The 20,730-nt window shown below is 42.9% G+C and overlaps 1 protein-coding gene across 3 annotated transcripts; it reads left to right on the top strand.

The window, feature by feature from the left end:
* The first annotated feature begins 703 nt into the window (after positions 1–703).
* On the top strand, positions 704–20,671 carry smarcc2 (SWI/SNF related, matrix associated, actin dependent regulator of chromatin, subfamily c, member 2). 3 transcript variants are annotated; one of them, XM_031568072.2, is made up of 25 exons: positions 704–960; positions 3,183–3,302; positions 3,805–3,890; positions 3,981–4,062; positions 4,405–4,497; positions 4,746–4,815; positions 5,160–5,229; positions 5,478–5,553; positions 5,892–6,136; positions 7,185–7,309; positions 7,592–7,629; positions 8,332–8,462; positions 9,159–9,230; positions 9,366–9,479; positions 9,790–9,946; positions 10,986–11,210; positions 11,315–11,377; positions 11,593–11,848; positions 12,246–12,407; positions 12,646–12,707; positions 12,991–13,108; positions 15,280–15,443; positions 16,087–16,221; positions 16,663–16,972; positions 17,308–20,671. In XM_031568072.2, exons 1-25 carry the CDS (start codon positions 715–717, stop codon positions 17,364–17,366), a joined length of 3,279 nt encoding a protein of 1,092 aa, XP_031423932.2. In that variant the 5' UTR covers positions 704–714; the 3' UTR covers positions 17,367–20,671. The 3 variants fall into 3 exon arrangements, with proteins under 3 accessions (XP_031423932.2, XP_031423931.2, XP_031423933.2); XM_031568071.2 differs by having other exon boundaries at positions 12,643–12,707; XM_031568073.2 differs by having other exon boundaries at positions 706–960; positions 10,986–11,099; positions 12,643–12,707.
* The last annotated feature ends 59 nt before the right edge of the window (positions 20,672–20,730 follow it).

Below are 20,730 nucleotides of genomic sequence, written 5' to 3'. Positions count from 1 at the left end.
TTCTGCTATTTCAACTCTGTGTAAGCATTTTGACAAGGGGAAAACATAAAATACCTACCACAATGTTGTTTACTTCATTACACCCCAAAGATTTGTTTCCCATTAACATGTTTGGGATGTAGACCAATGTAGGCCCCACTCACTGGATTGTGAGAAGAAATGTGTAATTTAAAGAATAAGCTCACCCCAGCGGCCATAAACATCTGTGAATGATGAGTCTCGATCAGCAAATGTTAATGAGACCCACACTCAAGGGCGGGGGCTAGGGGAGGTGGGCTACCCATTTGGCATATTTTGGACATAGATACATCACCATCAGTTCAGGATGATTTTAAACAGTAGATGATGCCGAGCTATTTTCAACCCATAAATTTTTTTTTTTTTTCTGCATTAGTGGTAGAATTAGTGTGTTTCATCACAGTTCAGTCACATAATTTAGTTTACAGCTAAAAAACACACACGCACATTTTAGGGTGTACTTAATAAATAAATAAAGCTCTCCAGAACTCTATTATTTCTTTTTCCAGACAAAATATTAGCAACATGGGCCATGTTTCATCTTCACATCTTACTCTCTGCTCTTCATACATAATGACACAATTTGGTATCCTTACACTCGAGGGGAGAGTGGCAAGTGTCTTTAGAACAGGAATAAATAGGTGGGTCTGCTATGAGAAAATGTAGGCACTCGAAAGTATTTGCAGGTTTACACAAATGTGTTCCGTTTTGAGCCAAAATGGCAGTAGTTTCTCTCTGCTCCATCGGCATTGCATTATGTCTGAGGCTGTCTATGCAAGGCATTACATAACACAAGGGGGCGCACAAATTCGAATTTCGTCTGCATCAAAGATGGCGGTACGGAAGAAAGACGGAGGCCCGAACGTAAAATATTTCGAAGCGTCTGACACTGTCTCGCAGTTCGACAATGTCCGCGTCTGGTTGGGAAAGAATTATAAAAAGGTAACGTGTAGGTTTTTTATTAAATTTAGCAAGGAACGAAGGGAAGCTTGCGTAGGAAAGAGCGCACTGAGAAGGCAGAGGGAAGGCGGATTTGCGATGCTGAAAGGGAGGGTAGGATGGGAAGCCAGTCCAGCTGTTCAGTCCACAAACCAGACCGAAACAATAGACGGTGCAGGGAACTGTATGCAAAAGCGGCCGGGGTGACGCTCTCTCCCTATCTCTCCTTCTCTTCCCGTCAGACATATTCACATACACGAGAAAACATATGGCATGCCAAGCGTGTTTGTATTTGAGAGAAAATGTAATGTCGATAATGAGAATAATGGCCTCGATTCCGTTGAAGGAATGGGCTAGCTGCTAACGGTGCGAGCTCAGATGTCCCTGGATAGCATGGATGGCGCAAGTAGCCTACACGAATCCAGATGTGCAAAAGGCCGTGTTCTCCCTCCTCGGCACGCAAATTTAAAGCACGAATGGCAATAAAAACGATTTGTGTGTGTGCACATCTCAGTTCTTTTCGTTTTCCAACCATCTCCATGTAGCGGAAGAAACGTTTTTTTTTCCCGCACAGGAATGAGTAAAATTTGTTTTCATAATTAAAGAATAGTAAGCTATTCACGAATAGGTTTCACATTGTCTTGAAGGCTACATTGTCAGTATTCATGTCTGTGTTTGCCACTAGTAATAGCAGTTTATTAACAGAACAGCGTTTCCCTTATTTGCTATCCATATCCCATTTTAGACCTAGACCTATAGGTTATTTTAATGTAAAGTTTCTGCAAATTTGCCGGTAAATGGAAATGCATGATCCCAGTCTTAGATTTTAAAGGAGTCCAGCAAAAGAACGGGCTGTCCTTGCTGCGATAGCAATAGCATCGTTTTTCGTTTCATTAATACTATATGGATTTTTGGATTTGATACAGCGTTACTCGGTAAATGTAAAAAAAAAATTCTCATAATTGTGAAAAGGTTGTTACGAGGTAGCCTGGCATAGTAGTGAACAGACAGCAGCCTCAAAGCGGTTACATTATTTGGTGCAATGCCAAAGCGCCACGGACCACTTACATTTACACTCTGTATATTTTATGTACTTCAGAATTAATTGGTTTGTAAGATTAGGCTACATTTTTAATTTAAAGTGCTTTTCTAATATGTGTTTAGGGTAGGGGAAAATGTCTTATTAAGGGATTTAGTGAAACACAGACCTGAATCATTCAGTGGGTTGTAACGCTAAGAAATGCAACTCGTTCAAGTTTGAAAACCAATGCCGGTTGGGAAAGATTTTTAGATGTAGCCTACCCCAAGGATACTGGCTACACCTGGCCTTATACATGGAGGGGCTGTGTGCTATTCTATACGGTTCCAGGGCTCTTTAATGAGAAAAACGTAACAGTGTGTAGCCTTTAAAGAATGCGTAGGAATGTTTAGGAAATCCCATTTTGCCATGAATATACAAGTAGTCTGTAAAATACATCAATGAAATGGCTATTGCTTCTGAAAGTACTGCACCACTTAACAAGCCATTTTTCAGTGCGAGCTAAAATACTGCTTTTTAAATTTGTACCATACCTAGTAGTAAGCAGTATTTTAATTTGTTTTAGAAATTGATATCCACCATCTAATTTAAACCCCAGCATGTTCATAGGTCTGCCCTACATTGTTCTATGTCTGTGAGGATTTCTCAATAAGTTTTACTTTGGACTATATTATTTCGATATTCGGAGATAATCTTAATGATATTGTCTGTGTAAACATACACACATATAACCTAAAGTGCTTTAAACGAACATCTGCAAAACCATGAAAGGCATTACTAGAAGTACATTAAGGACATAAAATGGAAGGAAATGTAAAATGGAAGACAAACAGAAATGTAGAAATGCCTAAGTGGTACTAGCAGTTATATAAGTCTTTCACAGAAATGACAACCTGAGAAATATGACAGTTGCTTCACAATACCAAGACCTTGTAGGAATGTGTTAAAGAAGTGCGAGGATTTATTGAGGAAGTTAGGAATTAAAGTTGAGGAAGTGAGGAAGTTATTTTCTTTTCATTTTCCCGAGCTCTGTGGTGGTCCAGGATCACTCGTGCCCTTAGAAAACAGCAATCACCCTAGTCCACACACGTTTTTGCTGATTGAGCTTTCTCGTTCCATCCTTCCTGTTCTCCTCTCCTACCTTTCTGTTCAAAACCTGTTTCTCTGTTCCTTCCTCTCCCCACAGTACATCCAGGCAGAGCCTCCTACCAATAAGTCTCTGTCCAGCCTGGTGGTCCAGCTCCTGCAGTTCCAGGAGGAGGTGTTCGGGCGCCATGTCAGCAACCCCCCCCTGACCAAATTACCGGTAAACACACATACATACACACATACATGTTGGTGTTACGCACACTCAAACACTGAAACTACCGGCAAACACACATACATGTTGGTGTTACGCAAAATCCAACACGTGTGCTATAAGTAAACACACATACATGTTGCTGTTACGCACACTCCAACACGTGTGCTATCAGTAAACACACATACATGTTGGTGTTACGCACACTCAAACACGTGCACTACCGACAAACACACATACATGTTGGTGTCACACACACTCCAACACGTGTGCTACTGGCAAACACATATACACATCTGTGTTAGACACACTCCAAAGCTTACATACAAACAAACAAACACACACACACACAAACAAACAGTAAACAGTCAGTGTGCCTGTAACAGTTTTAGGTCTTATGATTTGTGTATTATGTGGCACATACCTCTTGACATAATTTGACAAGCAATCCCTTGTCTCTTTTTCTTTTTGTCTTTTTGGTTTCTTTCTCTATCACTCCATCATGTAGATGAAGACCTTTCTTGACTTTAAGCCCGGCGGAGCCCTCTGCCACATATTGGCTTCAGCCTACAAGTTCAAGAGTGACCAAGGATGGTACATCTACACACACACACACACACTCACATACATAAACTCTATCTAGTTGTGATATGTCATGATGCTGAGGTTTTACTGTCTCCTCAGGCGCAGGTTTGACTTCCAGAATCCTTCTAGAATGGACCGGAACGTGGAGATGTTCATGACCATTGAAAAATCGTTGGTGCAGGTAAGTGTGCTGTGTGTGTGTGAGAGTGTGTTTGCGTGTGAGTGAGTAAGTGTGTACATGAGTGTGTGTGTGTGTGTCATGGAAGTTGGAAGTTTTAGTGTGTCAGAGTGTCTGTGTGTTTGTATGCATGTTGGTGTGTTTGTGTGCTCAGGGGGAAATTGAAAGATACTTGAAGAAATCATGTTTCATCCAGGTTAACACATTTCCTAAACAATATATCATTATGTAGGACTATGAGATTCTATTATTATTATATCATGTATTCAGAATAACACCGCTCTCTCTCCATCTCTCTCTCCCCCCCCCCCCCCTTCCCCCCTTTCTCTCTCTCTCTCTCTGAAGAATAATTGTCTATCACGGCCTGTAATCTACCTTAGTTCAGAAATTGAGCCTAAGCTGCTGGTCAAACTGAAGGATATCATCAAGAGGCATCAGGTATGTAAGGCAATATTTCCCTCTATTTTGGTCTTTGGGCTAGATGTGTGTGTTACTGTTAATACTTCTTTCAGCTTCACAAGTCATGTAAATACATTATAGTAAATTATTAAAAGTTAATTGACTCTAGAATAACGTGTAACGCATGTGTGTGTGGGTGCGTGTGTGTGTGTGTATGCATGTGTGTGTGTGTGTGTGTGTGTGTGTGTGTGTGTGTGTGTGTGTGTGTGTGTGTGTGTGTTGTTCAGGGGTCTTTGACTGAAGATAAGGCATCCAGTTCTCATGTGGTCGTCCCAATCCCACCCAGTCTGGAAGAGGGTGAGCACCACTCCCTCTCTCTCTCTCTCTCTCTCTCTCTCACTCTCTTTTTCTCTGTCTCTCTCTCTCTATATATATATATATATATATACAGTATATATACCTCTCTATTTCCCATTCTCTCTCTCTTTCTATATCTCACGCACAAAAAACACTCACACAGAAACACACAGATAGACTTATGGTTGATGGACATCCAGATGGTGAAACATTTCACATGTTGTTGATTCATGCAAAGGAATGAAGTCATGCATTATAGTGTGTGTGTGTGTGTGTGTGTGTGCGTGGGTATTTTTGTGTGTGTGTGTGTGTGTGTGTGTGTGTGTGTGTCTGGTTGTATGCAGAGGAGTGGGTTCGGCCGGTGATGAAGAGAGACAAACAGGTGCTGCTCCACTGGGGATACTGGCCAGACAGGTAAACACACAAACATAGAAACACATACACACTCTCTCACACACACAGTCACACACACACACACACTCACATACACTCACAGACGCACACACACACACACACACACACACACACACACACACACACACACACACACACATACACATACACATACACATACACACACTCACACACACACACTCCCTCACACACACACACTCATACGTACAGGCACAAACTTTCTCACACACCTGTCTTCACCTCTCCAGCTATGACACATGGATCCCAGCTAATGAGATAGAGGCTGCTGTGGAAGACCCCCCCACCCCAGAGAAACCCAGGAAGGTTAGCTCCAATCTTCAACTGCTTCCTAAAACAGTTTTATCTCACCAAGTGACATAAGACTAACCTTCCTCTGCACAAAACAGAAGCACTATCATACTTGTTCTGTGTCTGTGTCTGTGTCTGTGTCTGTGTCTGTGTTTGTGTCTGTGTTTGTGTGTGTGCGAGTCTGTGTGTGTGTGTTTGTGTGTGTGCGTGTGTGAGTCTGTGTGTGTGTGTGTGTCTATGTGTTTTAGTGTGTGTGTGTGTTTTAGTGTGTGTGTGTGTGTTTGTCTATGTGTGTGTGTGTGTGTGTGTTTTAGTGTGTGTGTGCGTGTCTAACACCGCTCTGTCTCTACCAGGTTCACGCTAAATGGATCCTGGATCTGGACCAGTATAATGAGTGGATGACTGAGGAAGACTACGAGGTGGGCGAGGGGGGGACGAAGAGGAAGAGGATCTCTGCTAAGACGCTGACGGACGAGGTGTCCACCCCTGACGACCGCAGGGATAAGAAGGCGGGAAACGCCAAGAAGAGGAAACGCTCGCGTTCACCCTCCCCTGCCCCGCCCTCTCAGGAGAGCAAGAAGAAAAACACTAAAAAAGGGTGAGGTGCTCACATACACACACACACAAACACAAACACACACTCACATGCATATACACACACATGCACACTATGACACATATACAGTACATTAAGGCCCCTGCCTACTCAAGTCAACGTATTACATTTTTTCCCAATCATTTTAACACTCAATACCATGTCCACTTTTTTCAAAATACTTCACACATTCACCATATCAGTAGACTATGTGAACCAAACTGTGGATACTTTTCCATTGCTTAGATACAAAATGCATTCAATAACCACTTCTTCTGAAATTCATGGATACCTCTCGGTCAGTGTCAGACATTTAGATACTGTGTTCAAAACAGTTAACGTTCAAAACCTAACAAAATGTAGATCACTGTAGATGGGAATATGCTGTATTTTGATAGACAAATTAAACTATACACTTGAAATAAGATGGCTTATTCTGATTTTTGGGGAAAATGTATTCTGTTTTCTGCTTTGTTTAGTTTGTTTGCGGACTTGTTACTAACTATACAAAGTGGTATTACAATATTTGCATTGAAATGTGCATGATTGAAAGAAAAATATAGATGTAGTTGTTCCTGAAGACATTTTCCCTCTATTACTGTTGTGTATGTAAGTCATGGGCAAGTGACCCAAAAATGCAACTACAACAAAGGTCTGGTACCTTGCAGACACTTTTATCCAAAGTGACTTACTATATGCATCTTCTATTGCCCAGGAATTGAACTCAAGTCAGCTGCTTGTTACACAACAACACTAACCACTGTACAACTGACACAATTTACTACACATGGTCATGGTATCTACAGTATTACTGTATGACAACAGATTAAAAAAAAGAGTTCTTGGTGTGAGGACAACTGCTTGCCTCGAAATATTTAGGGGGTGGATAAGATGTGCAAAATATTTTTTTCTAAAGATTCAAGGCAAGGGAGAAAGTTGCTGTATATTGAATATTGTTGTTTTACCTACTGTTTTGTGAACCACACAATTTTGTGTGTGTGTGTGTGTGTGTGTGTGTGTGTGTGTGTGTGTGTGTGTGTGTGTGTCTCAGACCCACAACCCCCTACACCAAGTCAAAGCGAGGGCAGAGAGAGGAGGAGCAGGACGAGGGCAGCAAAGAGGCAGACGAGCCGTCACCCACCCCTCCCACTGAGGACAGCGCTGCTCCTAAGACAGGTACACACACACACACACACATGCACGCACACGAGCGCGCACACGCGCACACACACACACACACACACACACACACACACACACACACTCACACACAATAAAAGGCCATTCTTCTCCTCAGTGTCTTTGATGGCATCTAAATGATCTCAGAGGTTGAAATTACCCAGCCTGCTTGCATGCTGTTAACACAGGCACATGTAAATACATTTTCACATCTTAACTCTTATTAGGCAGCAATTTGACCCTCTCTCCTTTTTCTCTCGCTTTCTTTAAACTACACAGATGAACAAGAAGATGAATCCATGGAAACAGTAGGCAAGGTAATCTTTCTACATCATAATGTTTGGGTGCACACATCAGCAACGTTGAATGAGTACAGTGTCCCCATGGCTTTCTAGTCCTGTGAAAAGAGTCCATGTCTGCATATTAGTTTTGCATGCTGCTTTATTATCTTATTATTACCATTGTAATCCACTGGGTCCTCATCAGACAAAATGCCTGAATGGTCTTAACCGCTCATTAATAAGTTATTTCCCAGCATTTAAAAATCAATTTATGGACGTCTTCCGTTTACTAATGTAGCCGTTGCCTTGAGAAATAGCAGTTGAGTCTGTGGCTCTGGCCCTTAATGCGTGTGTGTGTGTGTGCAAGTGTGTGTGCATGCGTGTGAGTGCGTGTACATGTGTGTGCAAGTGTTTGTGCATGTGTGTGTGTGTGTGTGTGAGTGCGAGTGTGTGTGTGCGTTCTTGTGTGTCTGTGTGTGTCTGTGGCCGTGTGGCCGTGTGGCCGTGTGGCCTCTATCTGGTGTAGATTGGCCATGGATAGAGTGGCCATCAGCTGTTGTCTGGAAATGTGCATTTACTCTATTGTCCACCTATCCAGACTGACATTAGGAGTAGATGATTTAAAAAAAATGGCAAAATGAACCAACTTTTGTTTGTCTCCACATGTGGTGTGTGTGTGTTTGTATGTGTGTTTTCTTGTTTGGATATGTGTGTGTGTGTGTGTGTGTTTGTGTGTAGGAGGAAGAGGAGGGATCCCCCAGTGTTAAAGGAGAGCCAGTGAAGGGCGCTGACCTGCATGAGGATAACGTCACAGAGCAAACGCACCACATTATTATCCCCAGCTACGCAGCCTGGTTCGACTACAACAGGTGACCACTGGAACAGGAAGCTGCTGAACTCTCACTACACTTTAATTTGAAGTAGCCTTGGATGTGGTTTTAAAATAGGGTTGACCAGATTCCGTTGTGTGAAAACACACACACACACACACACACACACACACACACACTATGCCAAGAAAAGACAAATCCTTCACAAACACCAGTAAAAGACACACACTCCTGCACTGTATCTTCTTGATCGTCGGTAAATCATGTTCCCATGAACTTTGTCTTATTGCTCTCAAACCCATTATTAAAATGTAAGGAATGAGGAAAAAAGGGGCTAAATATGATTCTTTTTTTCAGAATAAGTCGGGACACTAAAGAAAATGCTGAAATACAGGACTGTCCCAGTTAAAACAGGACGTCTGGTCATCCTAATTTAGTCCTCAATTGATTAATCAATACTGTGAATGTATTAATCCCAAGCCATGCTTTTACATGAGGTACTGTAGGTGGGGATATACGTAGGGTAATACTTAGAGTAATAGTGCAAGTACATGATTTGTGACCTGGAGTTATTTTTTAAACGTTTTTTTTTCTGGTTTTCTGGTTTTTCATATAGATGCTAAATGTTTAGAAAGTTTCTTGCTGTAAAAGCTGTGTCTTCCACGGCTCAACTCACCTCTTTTTTCTCTCTCGTTCTCTCTTTCTCTCCTCTCTCTATCTTCCTGTCTCTCTCAGTGTTCATGCCATAGAGCGTAGAGCTCTCCCTGAATTTTTTAACGGCAAGAACAAGTCCAAGACACCTGAAATGTAAGTAAAATCCAATACACACATCACAGATACTGTGATATGTACTTTCTCCCTATAGAACAAATAATTACTCTCACAGCCATGTCTCTTATTCACAATTATCTCACTCTCTTGTTTCATCTTAAACTCTTCCAGTTACCTGGCATATCGCAACTTCATGATAGACACATACCGGCTGAACCCCCAAGAGTATTTGACCTCTACAGCGTGCCGTAGGAATCTGGCTGGAGACGTGTGCGCCATCATGAGGTAAGGAGGAAGAACTGCAGGTCTTCTTTGAGCTTCAGATTACTGAGTTTAAGGTGTTTCGATGTGTGTTTTCTTGTGATTTCAAAAGTGTGTGATGTTTCCCAGTGTGCAGTGTGCATAATGATAAAATCTATACCTTAGATGTGCATTAAGTTGCTTTGGTTGAGTGTCTGCTAAATAAATTGTGTGTGCGTCTGTGTGTGTGTGTGTGTGTGTGTGTGTGTGTGTGTGTGTGTGTGTGTGTGTGTGTGTGTGTGTGTGTGTGTGTGTGTGTGTGTGTGTGTGTGTGTGTGCGTGTGTGTGTGTGTAGGGTTCATGCGTTTCTAGAGCAGTGGGGGCTGATCAACTACCAGGTGGACTCCGAGAGTCGACCCACCCCCATGGGCCCCCCTCCCACCTCCCACTTCCAGGTGCTGGCGGACACCCCGTCCAGCCTGATACCACTGCAGCCCAAGACACAGGCACAGGTACACACGCACACACACACACACATATACACACACACACACTCACACACACACACACATGCACACACACACACTCACATGTGCACACACACACACACAGACAGACAGACACACACACACACGGACGCAGACTCACACACTCACACACACACACACTCACACACAGACATGCACACACACACACTCACATGTGCACACACACACACACACACAGACACACACACACACACACCCACCGACGCACACTCACACACACTCACACACGCAGGCACACACACACACGCAGGCACACTCACACACACACACACTCACACACACACACACACACACACACACAGACAGACACACACACACACACACACCGACGCACACTCACACACACACACACACAGACGCACACTCACACACACACACACACACACTCACACACACACGCAGGCACACACACACACACGCGCACACACATACAGTTACACAGTAATTTACACAGATACAGTACATATGCAAAGGTGCACAATCCAGCCTGAGGCAAAAGTGGCCAGAGGTGACACAGATGCACACTCATGTTCACTCAAATTCACACATAGTGAATATAGTCATGTACACAGAACTTTAGAGAATCAACCTCATTCAACTGCTTTATCTTAAAGAAATCTCAAAACATGGTTGATAAATAACCAAAAATGTGATAATTAGTGGGTAAGCAGTAGAATTGTTTGTTTGTTTGTATACCCATTGTTCTTTCCCTTCTACCCATGGTTAAGGACTAAGTGGAGCTTGTGTATTGGGATTTTATTTTATTTTATTTTTTATATATTGTCAATGTTATGTTTGATATATACGTTAATGCCTTTTTTTTAGGTTGTATAGCCTTTTTTTCACTCTGGCAGGGGGACTGCCAATGGAAACTAGCCTTTTGGCTATAATTGGGTGCATTTACATTTTAATGTTCATGAATGTACACTGTCCCTCTTGATCAAATACATAAATTGATTGATTGATTGATACACACACTCTCCTTGACTCTCTGTCCCTGCAGGCTGCCACCCCGCAGCAGCTGTTGTCTTTCCCAGAGAAGGTGAAGGATAAGCCAGCTGACCTGCAGAACTTCGGCCTGAGGACAGACATCTACAAGAAGACTGGCCCCAGTAAAGTATGTGGCAGAGGAGGGAGAACCTCCGCACCTAAAACCAAAGGGAATGCAGAAAATCACTTTGGAACTTTGGAACTAGTTGAAGGGAACTTTGAGTATGAATATGAGGAGGTGGATCTTGCACATGGATTGAATGATTATGATACTCTTAATCTGAACGTTGTTTTTGTAGTTGATTCTTGTTTTTTTTTTTTGTTTTTGTTTTTTTTGTTCAGAATAAGAATCCAGCAAGTGCCACACGGGACTGGACAGAACAGGAAACACTGCTGCTCCTGGAGGTAACACACACGCACACACGCACACACGCACACACTCACCCTCACACAGATAAGCACACATGAAACACACACACACACACTCAAACAAACCCATTCAGAATTTCTAAACAATATGAACAATATAATAGTCAACGTTTCTCACCTCCCCCTAAGGCACAGGTGAAGCCACACCTAGTTTCTCATTGGTTGATGTGTGCGTCTTGTTTCCCCCCCAGGGACTGGAGATGTATAAGGACGACTGGAATAAGGTCTCGGAGCACGTGGGCAGCCGCACGCAGGACGAGTGCATCCTGCACTTCCTGCGTCTGCCCATCGAGGACCCGTACCTGGAGGAGGGGGCTCCGCTTGGGCCGCTGGCCTACCAGCCCGTGCCCTTCAGCCAATCAGGAAACCCTGTCATGAGCACTGTCGCCTTCCTCGCCTCCGTGGTCGACCCGCGAGTCGCCTCCGCCGCCGCCAAATCAGCACTCGGTAGGGCCATGAAACACACACACTGACACACACACTCTGAGGCACACACTCATACACTCTAGAGGACCACTAAACACAGACACTCACACACACATGGTAGGACCATGACACACTGACACACACATGTTAGGACCATGAAACACTGATTGACGTAGACACTTACACAAACATACTAGAAAGGACCTTTTACACTAACAAACACACACTTGAGATTTCTATCTCGTTTAAATTGCTGTTAAGTATAGACAAATAGATGGATGTAGTTTTACACAAATCATGCTTACTGGTAACTTCCATCCAAAATCCAAGCTAGTCTTGTATTAGATATTGCCGTAATATATATTCTCCGCACCTCAACCTCATATATTGTCTCCCTCTTGTCTTGCCACTTCCTCAGAGGAGTTCTCTCGCATGAAGGAGGAGGTGCCCGCTGCTCTGGTGGAGGCCCACGTAAGGCGGGTAGAGGAGGCAGCGCGGACCAGCGGGCGACCTGACCCGCTCTACGGTCTTGAGGGTAGCGGGATCGCTGGCACGGGCCTGGAGGACGCAGACAAACCAGGTCAGAGGGCAAGGGATTGGCTCAGGTCCTCAATAACGTTACCATTATACAATCATTGGTATTACTACTAATGACTAATGTGTGTGTGTGTGTGTGTGTGTGTGTGATGATGATGATAATGAGGATGATGGTGATGATGGTGGTGGTGGTGGTGCTGGTGATGATGATGATGATGATGATGATGATGATGATGATGATGATGGCAATGTTGGTGGTGTTTATGTGTGTGTTCTAGCAGAGGAGACCAGTGAGGAGAGTAAAGGGGAAAGCCAGCCCAGTGAGGACAAGAAGGAAAACAAGGTGTGTGTGTTTATGTGTGTGTGTGTGTGTGTGTGTGTGTGTGTGTGTGTGTGTGTGTGTGTGTGTGTGTGTGTGTGTGTGTGTGTGTTTCGTGTGTTTATGTGTGTGTGTGTGTGTGTGTGTTTGTGTGTGTGTACTCTGCCTTGAGCTTTGCCAACAATTAATGAGCCATTTTGTGTTTGTTCAGGTTCTCGATATGTACGTATATCCTCTTCCCTCATCTTTGTTAACAGAGAAACAACCATGTGTGTGTGTGCGTGTGTGTGTCTTTATGAATCTGTAGGAGAGTAAAGAAGAAATGGTGGAGGAAGAGGAGAAAGGAGATGGTGCCAAAAAAGAGGAGGAGAGAGCAAGGGATGGAGAGACTGAGAGAGAGACAGAGAAGCCCGACACAGAACAGGGTGAGACCTCACTAATGTACAGATATATGTTAACTGTGTGAGACCTTATTCATGTGCAGATATAACTTACACACTTATGTACATACAGTATATACCTTAACTGGATGAGTAATGAATATGTATAACTTATACACTATTGCACATATTAATACTTACTAATGTGCAGGTACAGTATAACTTAACTGGGTGAGACCTCACTAATGGTAATTGTAAAATATATATTTGTACATTGTAGAGCTGTGAGATATATATTTATACATTGTAGAGCTATGAGATATATATTTGTCCATTGTGGAGCTGTGAGGTACATATTTATACATTGTAGAGCTGTGAGATATATATTTGTACATTGCAGAGCTGTGAGATATATATTTATACATTGTAGAGCTGTGAGATATACAGCGGGTAAAATAAGTATTGAACACGTCACCATTTTTCTCAGTAAAAATATTTCCAAAGGTGCTATTGACATGAAATTTTCACCAGATGTTGGTAACAACCAAAGTAACCCATACATACAACAAATTAACAAAACAAATTAAATAAGTTCAGAAATTAAGTTATGTATAATAATGTGAAATAACACAGGGAAAAAGTATTGAACACGCTTACTGATATTTATTCAATACTTTGTACAAAAGCCTTTATAGGTAATGACAGCTTCAAGACGCTTCCTGTATGGAGAAACTAGTCGTATGCATTGCTCAGGTGTGATTTTGGCTCATTCTTCCACACAAACAGTCTTCAAATCTTGGAAGTTCCCTGGGCCTCTTCTATGATCTCTGATCTTCAGTTCTTTCCATAGATTTTCAATTGGATTCAAGTCAGGTGATTGGCTGGGCCATTCTAGCAGCTTTATTTTCTTTCTCTGAAACCAATTGAGAGTTTCCTTGGCTGTTCAATTTCTTGCTGAAATGTCCACCGTCGTTTCATCTTCATCATCCTGGTAGATGGCAGCAAATTTTTATCAAGAATGTCTCGGTACATTTTTCCATTCATCCTTCCTTCAATTGTGTGAAGTTTGCCAGTACCGTATGCTGAAAACTTCACTTCACTGTTGGGATGATGTACAGTGCCATTTGTCCTCCAAACATGGTGTGCATTATGGCATCCAAAGAGTTCAAATTTGCTCTCATCTGACCAGACTATATTCTCCCAGTATTTCACAGGCTTGTCCAAATGTCGTGCTGCAAACTTTAAACAAGCTTTAACATGCTTTTTCTTCAGCAATGGAGTCTTATGTGGTGAGCGTGCATACAGGCCATGGCGGTTGAGTGCATTACTTATTGTTTTCTTCTAAACAACTGTACCTGCAAATTCCAGGTATTTCTGAAGCTCTCCACTGTGGTCCTTGGCTCTTGGACAACTCTTCTGATAATTATTTTCACTCCTCTGTCAGAAATCTTGCGAGGAGCACCTGGTCGTGGCCAGTTTATGGTGAAATTATGTTCTTTCCACTTCCGGCTTATGGTCCAAACAGTGCTCACTGGAATATTCAGAAGTTTAGAAATGCGTCTGTAACCAATGCCATCAGTATGTTTTGCAAAAAGAAGGTTACGAAGGTCTTGAGAGAGCTCTTTGCTTTTACCCATCATGAGGTTTTTCTTGTGTGACACCTTGGTATTGAGACACCTTTTTATAGGCCATCAGTTGGGATATTAATTTGCACTGACAAGGGGCCGGATTGCTTTCTAATTACTGATAGATTTCAGCAGTTTTCTTGGCTTTCCATGCCTTTTTGTTCCTCCCTTTCTTCATGTGTCTTCATTTTTCCCTGTGTTATTTCACATTAATACACATAACTTAATTTCTGAATTTATTTGTGTTGGTTTCTGTGTATGTATGGGTTACTTGGGTTGTTACCAACATCTGGTGAAAATGTCATGTCAATAGCACCTTTGGAAATATTTTTACTGAGAAAAATGGTGACGTGTTCAATACTTATTTTCCCGCTGTATATTTGTCCATTGTAGAGCTGTGAGGTATATATTTGTACATTGTAAAGCTGTGAGATATATATTTATACATTGTAGTGCTGTGAGATATATATTTGTACAATGTAAAGCTGTGAGGTATCTATTTGCACATTGTAGTTCTGTAGTAAAAATATAAATCACCCTTGCATTGCATGCACATGCAGTCATGCTAACGCTCCTATGGTTTTTGAGCAGGTGAAGGTGACAAAGACCGAGAGAATAAGAATCCGCTGGAGGAGGGCCAGAAGGAAGGAGAGAGCGAAGGAGAGAGAAAAGCGAAAGTGGAAAGAGACGTGGGGGAGGGCAACCTGGCCACCGCTGCTGCCTCTGCCCTTGCTGCTGCCGCCGTCAAGGCCAAGGTGCGTGTGTGTGTGTGTGTGTGTGTGTGTGTGTGTGTGTGTGTGTGTGTGTGTGTGTGTGTGTGTGAGAGAGAGAGACAGAGAGACATACAGACAGACACAGAGACTAAGGGTATGATTACATTACACCATTATGGAACCATGCCTATGTGGAGTTTGAAATCTTGCCATCTTGCCTAAACAAAAATTTAAATGTGCTTAGTCCTCTACTGACTCCAACCCTTTATTTTCACCTCTTGGCTTTTCAAATCGGTAATGACTCCAACCCCTTATTTATTTTCACATTTAACAATCTGTAATGGCAGAACATAGGACAATGATCTTGTACCTTTGAAGAGACGACCTTGACATGAGGCTGTGCAGAAACGGAACTGTGTCTTGACTATATTGCAGAATAATTGCAAACAGAGGGAGTCAATTTTAAGGTGCACTGACATTCCCTCTTGAAGAGCTTTGCATTGGTGCATGGCACACTTTATAATCAAAGTTAAATACTTGTCCACAAAAAGACAACTAAGGTATAATGTGTATAATGTGTGATTGTGGAATATAGACTTATAGAATATAGAATGGTGGCCTTGGTGTTAACCCACTGCCAAGCATGTTTTGCCTATTTGAATGGTGTCTCCTGTGGCGTGTGTAGCACCTGGCGGCGGTGGAGGAGAGGAAGATCAAATCTCTGGTAGCCCTGCTGGTGGAGACTCAGATGAAGAAACTGGAGATCAAACTAAGGCACTTTGAGGAGCTTGAGACCATCATGGATCGTGAGAGAGAGGCGGTGAGGGACCGTGTGTGTGTGTGTGTTTATGTGTATGTGTGTGTGTGTGTGTGTGTGTGTGTGTGTATGTGTGTGTGTGTGTGTGCGTGTTTGTGTGTGTGTTTTGGTAAATCAAGTATCTTTACATACGTATGGCAAGTATGCAAGAATGAAGCACCCAAACATTGTTCTTGTGACTGTAGAGCAATTTTCGAAATGAACTTGAGAACCCCAAGAGTAAGCATACAAAACTCCCTTTTAAATAAAAAGCCTTGAGCAGAATCCTGGTCAATCCAGGGCTCTACCTCAGGCCAGAGTGAGTTGAGTTGTCTTCATGTTTATGTGTGTGTGTGTGTGTGTGTGTGTGTGTGTGTGTGTGTGTGTGTGTGTGTGTGTGTGTGCGCGTGCATGCGTGCCTGCGTGCGTGCGTGTGCGTGTGTGTGTGCGTGTGCATGTTTGTAGCTGGAGTACCAGCGTCAGCAGCTGCTGGCCGACCGTCAGTCCTTCCACATGGAGCAGCTGAAGTATGCAGAGATGCGGGCGCGTCAACAGCACTTCCAGCAGCTGCAGAGCCAGCAGCATGCACCGGTGCCTAGCAGCAACCCCCCTGCCCCGCCCCATGCAACGGCCACCACGCCCGCCCCACCACCCCCCGTTCCCAGCCCGGCTCCGCCTACCGTTACGAGCCCACCTGCCGAAGCCCCACCCCCTGCACCTCAAGCACACGCCCACTCTGTGTCAGGCAACACTCCAGCAGTTGCTGCTATGCACGGTGAGTTAATACACATACACACACACAGCTCATGCAGACTTACAAATACACCAGGGTGTAGGCACACATACACACACATAAAGATACCAACATACAAATACTTTAGAATATAGGCACACATACATCAACACACACACACACCCACACCAACATACACAACAATAGATTGAAAGAGTAGATGCATTCATGTAGACACACAAACATACACACATGCAAGTTTGCATTCTGGAACTGCAATATATAAAAATAGCTAGATGCTGCATAAAACCTCACATTCCCAGGGCCTGAAACAGAGAGGAGATTAAAATGTTTCCCATAATCCTCTTTTTCTCCAGAACCCTCCACTCCGGCTGAGCCTGTTCACCCATCCACTCCGGTGCCTCCCCCACAATAGAAGAAGGAAAAAGAGATGGAGAGAGAGAAAGAGAAAAAAAGAGAATTCAAAGAATGAGTTGAACTGAAAAGATGGCCATTTGCCCTATTTGGAACTTGGAATGGAATTTGGAATTTGGAACTATTTGAAAAAAAATACAACCCCTTCCCATCTCCAAAGAGACTCCAGACAAGTATTTGGGATCCATTGGGATTACTAGTTACCTGAAACACACAAACATACATACACACACACACACACGTATTTACACTCTCACACACAAAGACTCACAAAACATTTTATTTTCTCGCGTGTGCCCCAAGTTTAGCTTCAAACATTTCTCCTGGTCATATGAACACACCAAGACACTCACAAGGACTTAAAGCTGATCTCTTATGAGGACTTCAAATGGACTCCAGGCCCCCCACTTAGACCCGCTTAGGTAATGTGTTTCAGAAACAAAAGCATGTCTGTGCATCCATCCCAGCCTGATGCTGCTGTGAACAGCACTTGTCTTGAGGTGTAGGACCACAAACCATAACAGGCAGACAATCAGTGCAGGTGAATTAAATCTAACCTCTTACTAACAGCAAGAAGACAGAAGCAAGACACTCATCTACCTACCAGTCATTTTGTGTGAAATACCACCCTTCAGCATGTAAATATTGCTCTTTACCTATTGTGTGTGCATGTGTGTGTGTGTGTGTGTGTGTGTGTGTGTGTGTGTGTGTGTGTGTCTGTTTCTGTGTGTGTGTGTCTGTGTGTGTGTGTAGAGGCCCTTTACCAGTGTTAGCCCACCAGTATACTATAACCACAGCCACCCCTCACCTTCAGCTGGTCAGAGCAGACCCCTGCTGGTCTCTCTACTACAGTGCTGGTCTCACCTTCACTTCCAGATGAAGATAAAGGTCCTCCTGTGCCCCCCTATCCCTGTCATGCTACACTCCACTGATGATGCGGACTGGAGCATCATGAGACTTGTACAATCTGGAGCTTGGAGACCGCAACCCCAAAGTATCGCCTATGGAGATCCTTCTAAGAAAAGGAAGGAGAATGAAGTAAATCAATAGAAGATGAAGAAGAAATTTGAAGAACAAAATTTGCACTTTGAATTCAATTCAGTTCAATTTTATGTATTTATGAAGCTCCATTAAGAATGAGCGCCGCACAGAAGCCCAGGCCTACCTGGCCCAACAGCAACCCCCAGACCAGGAAGATGAAGATGCTTTCCTGGCCAACGGTAGAAGCAAAAAAGCATTACGATGTGTGTGTGTGTGTGTGTGTGTGTGTGTGTGTGTGTGTGTGTGTATGTGTGTGTGTGTGTGTGTGTGTGTGTGTGTGTGCCTCTGGTTCATGGTTCCAGGGAAGCACTTAATTACCCCCGCCCCCCCTCCCTGAGACTGAACAGTTCATGAACTGTTGTATAGCAGTGGTTCCCAAACATTTCATTGCAGGCCCCCATTAAATTACCTGCAATTTCTTAAAAGGTGTTTCTACAATTGAACATTTTAAATTTAATTTCAATTTCATCAATCAGTTAAACTAAACTAACTAAATATTTGATCAGTTTTTAGTTTTATTTGATCAGAACACACACATTCATTTTCCTTCTCAATAGGTGATAAATCCATACAATGTAAATGTTAGGTGCATGTTGTATTAATAAATTGGCTAGCTATTCCCTCTTATTCCATATTATAAAAGTACAAAGTAGGCTATAAACGTATCACCAAATAGGTTAGTTTTAGCCTACAATGCAGTAAGTGCACTGCCACACTAAATTTGACCTGTGGTTGGTTATTTAGGTTTATCGTTCCGTTTTTTCAACCCCCCTTTCAACTCTGCGCCTATGGGATTTTGGGACATTTTGGGAACCACTGTTGGGAACACTACTTGGTTGGCTTTCACCTGATCATGACGAGTAGCCAAGCACCACAGCATCCTTATCAGATGGTATTATGTAAAGTCTGCACTTAATTGACTCAAATGATGGCTTTAGTAAAATTCCCATTTGTTTGAAAATGAAGGACAAAAGAGGTATAGCCTGTGCTCACCTTTGAAACGAGAATGACAGGTACAGCTTGCGTGTTATTTTGTGTTTACATTTACAGGTCAAACCACCTGAAACTTTACTAACTGAAGAAATCTTGTTTATGTGTGAATACTCATTATGTTACTCATGTTCTTTCTGTGTGTACATGCATATGTATTTAATAATGTGACTTGTGAAAAAGGGAAGTGTGCTCTTTTATCTTCCTATCCCAGTGTAGGAACTAAGTGTGTGTGTGTGTGTGTGTGTGTGTGTGTGTGTGTGTGTGTGTGTGTGTGTGTGTGTGTGTGTCCTCTCAGTAACCGTCAGTTAAAGAATGGTCAGTTATCGATACATGGGGTGGAAAACGAATGAGAAGAGTGTCTGTGTGTGTGTCTATGTGTGCGTGTGCATGCATTGGAGAAATTTCTTATGAACATTTCATTTACTGTATTCACATCTGTCTGGTGCCATTCATCTGTTCAAAAAGCTGAAATAGTAGGGACAATTGTGTCTTTCAAAGACTCTCTCTCACACACACACACACACACACATACACACACACATACAGTCCCCATGACCATATTTGTGTTTGTTCCACCCTTTTTCAGTGGGGTATATCATGAGGATCATCAAGTTTCAGGGCTAGGTCTGATCAACATGCTGAGGTAGAAAGGAGAGACGTACGTGGATGGACAGTGTGTAACAGACGTCATCAGAACCCCTGAGCTCAGACTTGGCCAGACGAGACGAGCAGTAGCACTTTTGTGACACCTCCCTGGGTGAGGGTGATTCTACAGTGCAGGATCTCGGTGTTTGCCAGATGACTGAGTCGAGGGGGGAATAACCTGTTTACTCCCCAAAGTGGGAGCAGGGGTTTGTGTTATTACTCTGTGCAGTCGTTGGGGTATCTCAGCGGGTTTGTGTTATTACTCTGTGCAGTCGTTGGGGTATTACTCTGTGCAGTCGTTGGGGTATTACTCTGTGCAGTCGTTGGGGTATTACTCTGTGCAGTCGTTGGGGTATCTCAGTGGCCCTGTTTTGTGGAACACACCTACCCACTCTCCATGACTTTATGGTTATTTGTACACTTTGATTTAGTAGGCTATTTTTAGTGATGAATCAGTGTTTCTGTTACCGTTCTTTGTTTGTCCATTTTATAATGCCATTACATGGATACTGATGCAGTTCAATGCATGTTCATTCATGAACATTTTGTTTATGTACAAACATCTGATTGAGCTGGAAAAAAACAATAAAATGCAGTCAGTACCAGAACTGGTTTGTCTACTACACAGATAAGCTTTTCACTTTTTTAAGTTATACTAATTCATTCTTAAGGAACAGTTGTACACA

Source organism: Clupea harengus, chromosome 5 (genome assembly GCF_900700415.2).
Source record: "Clupea harengus chromosome 5, Ch_v2.0.2, whole genome shotgun sequence".
Taxonomy (NCBI): domain Eukaryota; kingdom Metazoa; phylum Chordata; class Actinopteri; order Clupeiformes; family Clupeidae; genus Clupea; species Clupea harengus.
The sequence above is the reverse complement of the archived record's forward strand: the minus strand, read 5'-3'. Positions and strand labels throughout refer to the sequence as shown.

Coding starts and splice junctions, on each gene's coding strand:
- smarcc2 (XM_031568071.2), top strand. CDS start 715: ATGTGTTCCGTTTTGAGCCAAAATGGCAGTAGTTTCTCTCTGCTCCAT. Junction 7,310..7,591: donor CAGCGCTGCTCCTAAGACAG/GTACACACACAC, acceptor TAAACTACACAG/ATGAACAAGAAGATGAATCC. Junction 8,463..9,158: donor GCCTGGTTCGACTACAACAG/GTGACCACTGGA, acceptor TGTCTCTCTCAG/TGTTCATGCCATAGAGCGTA.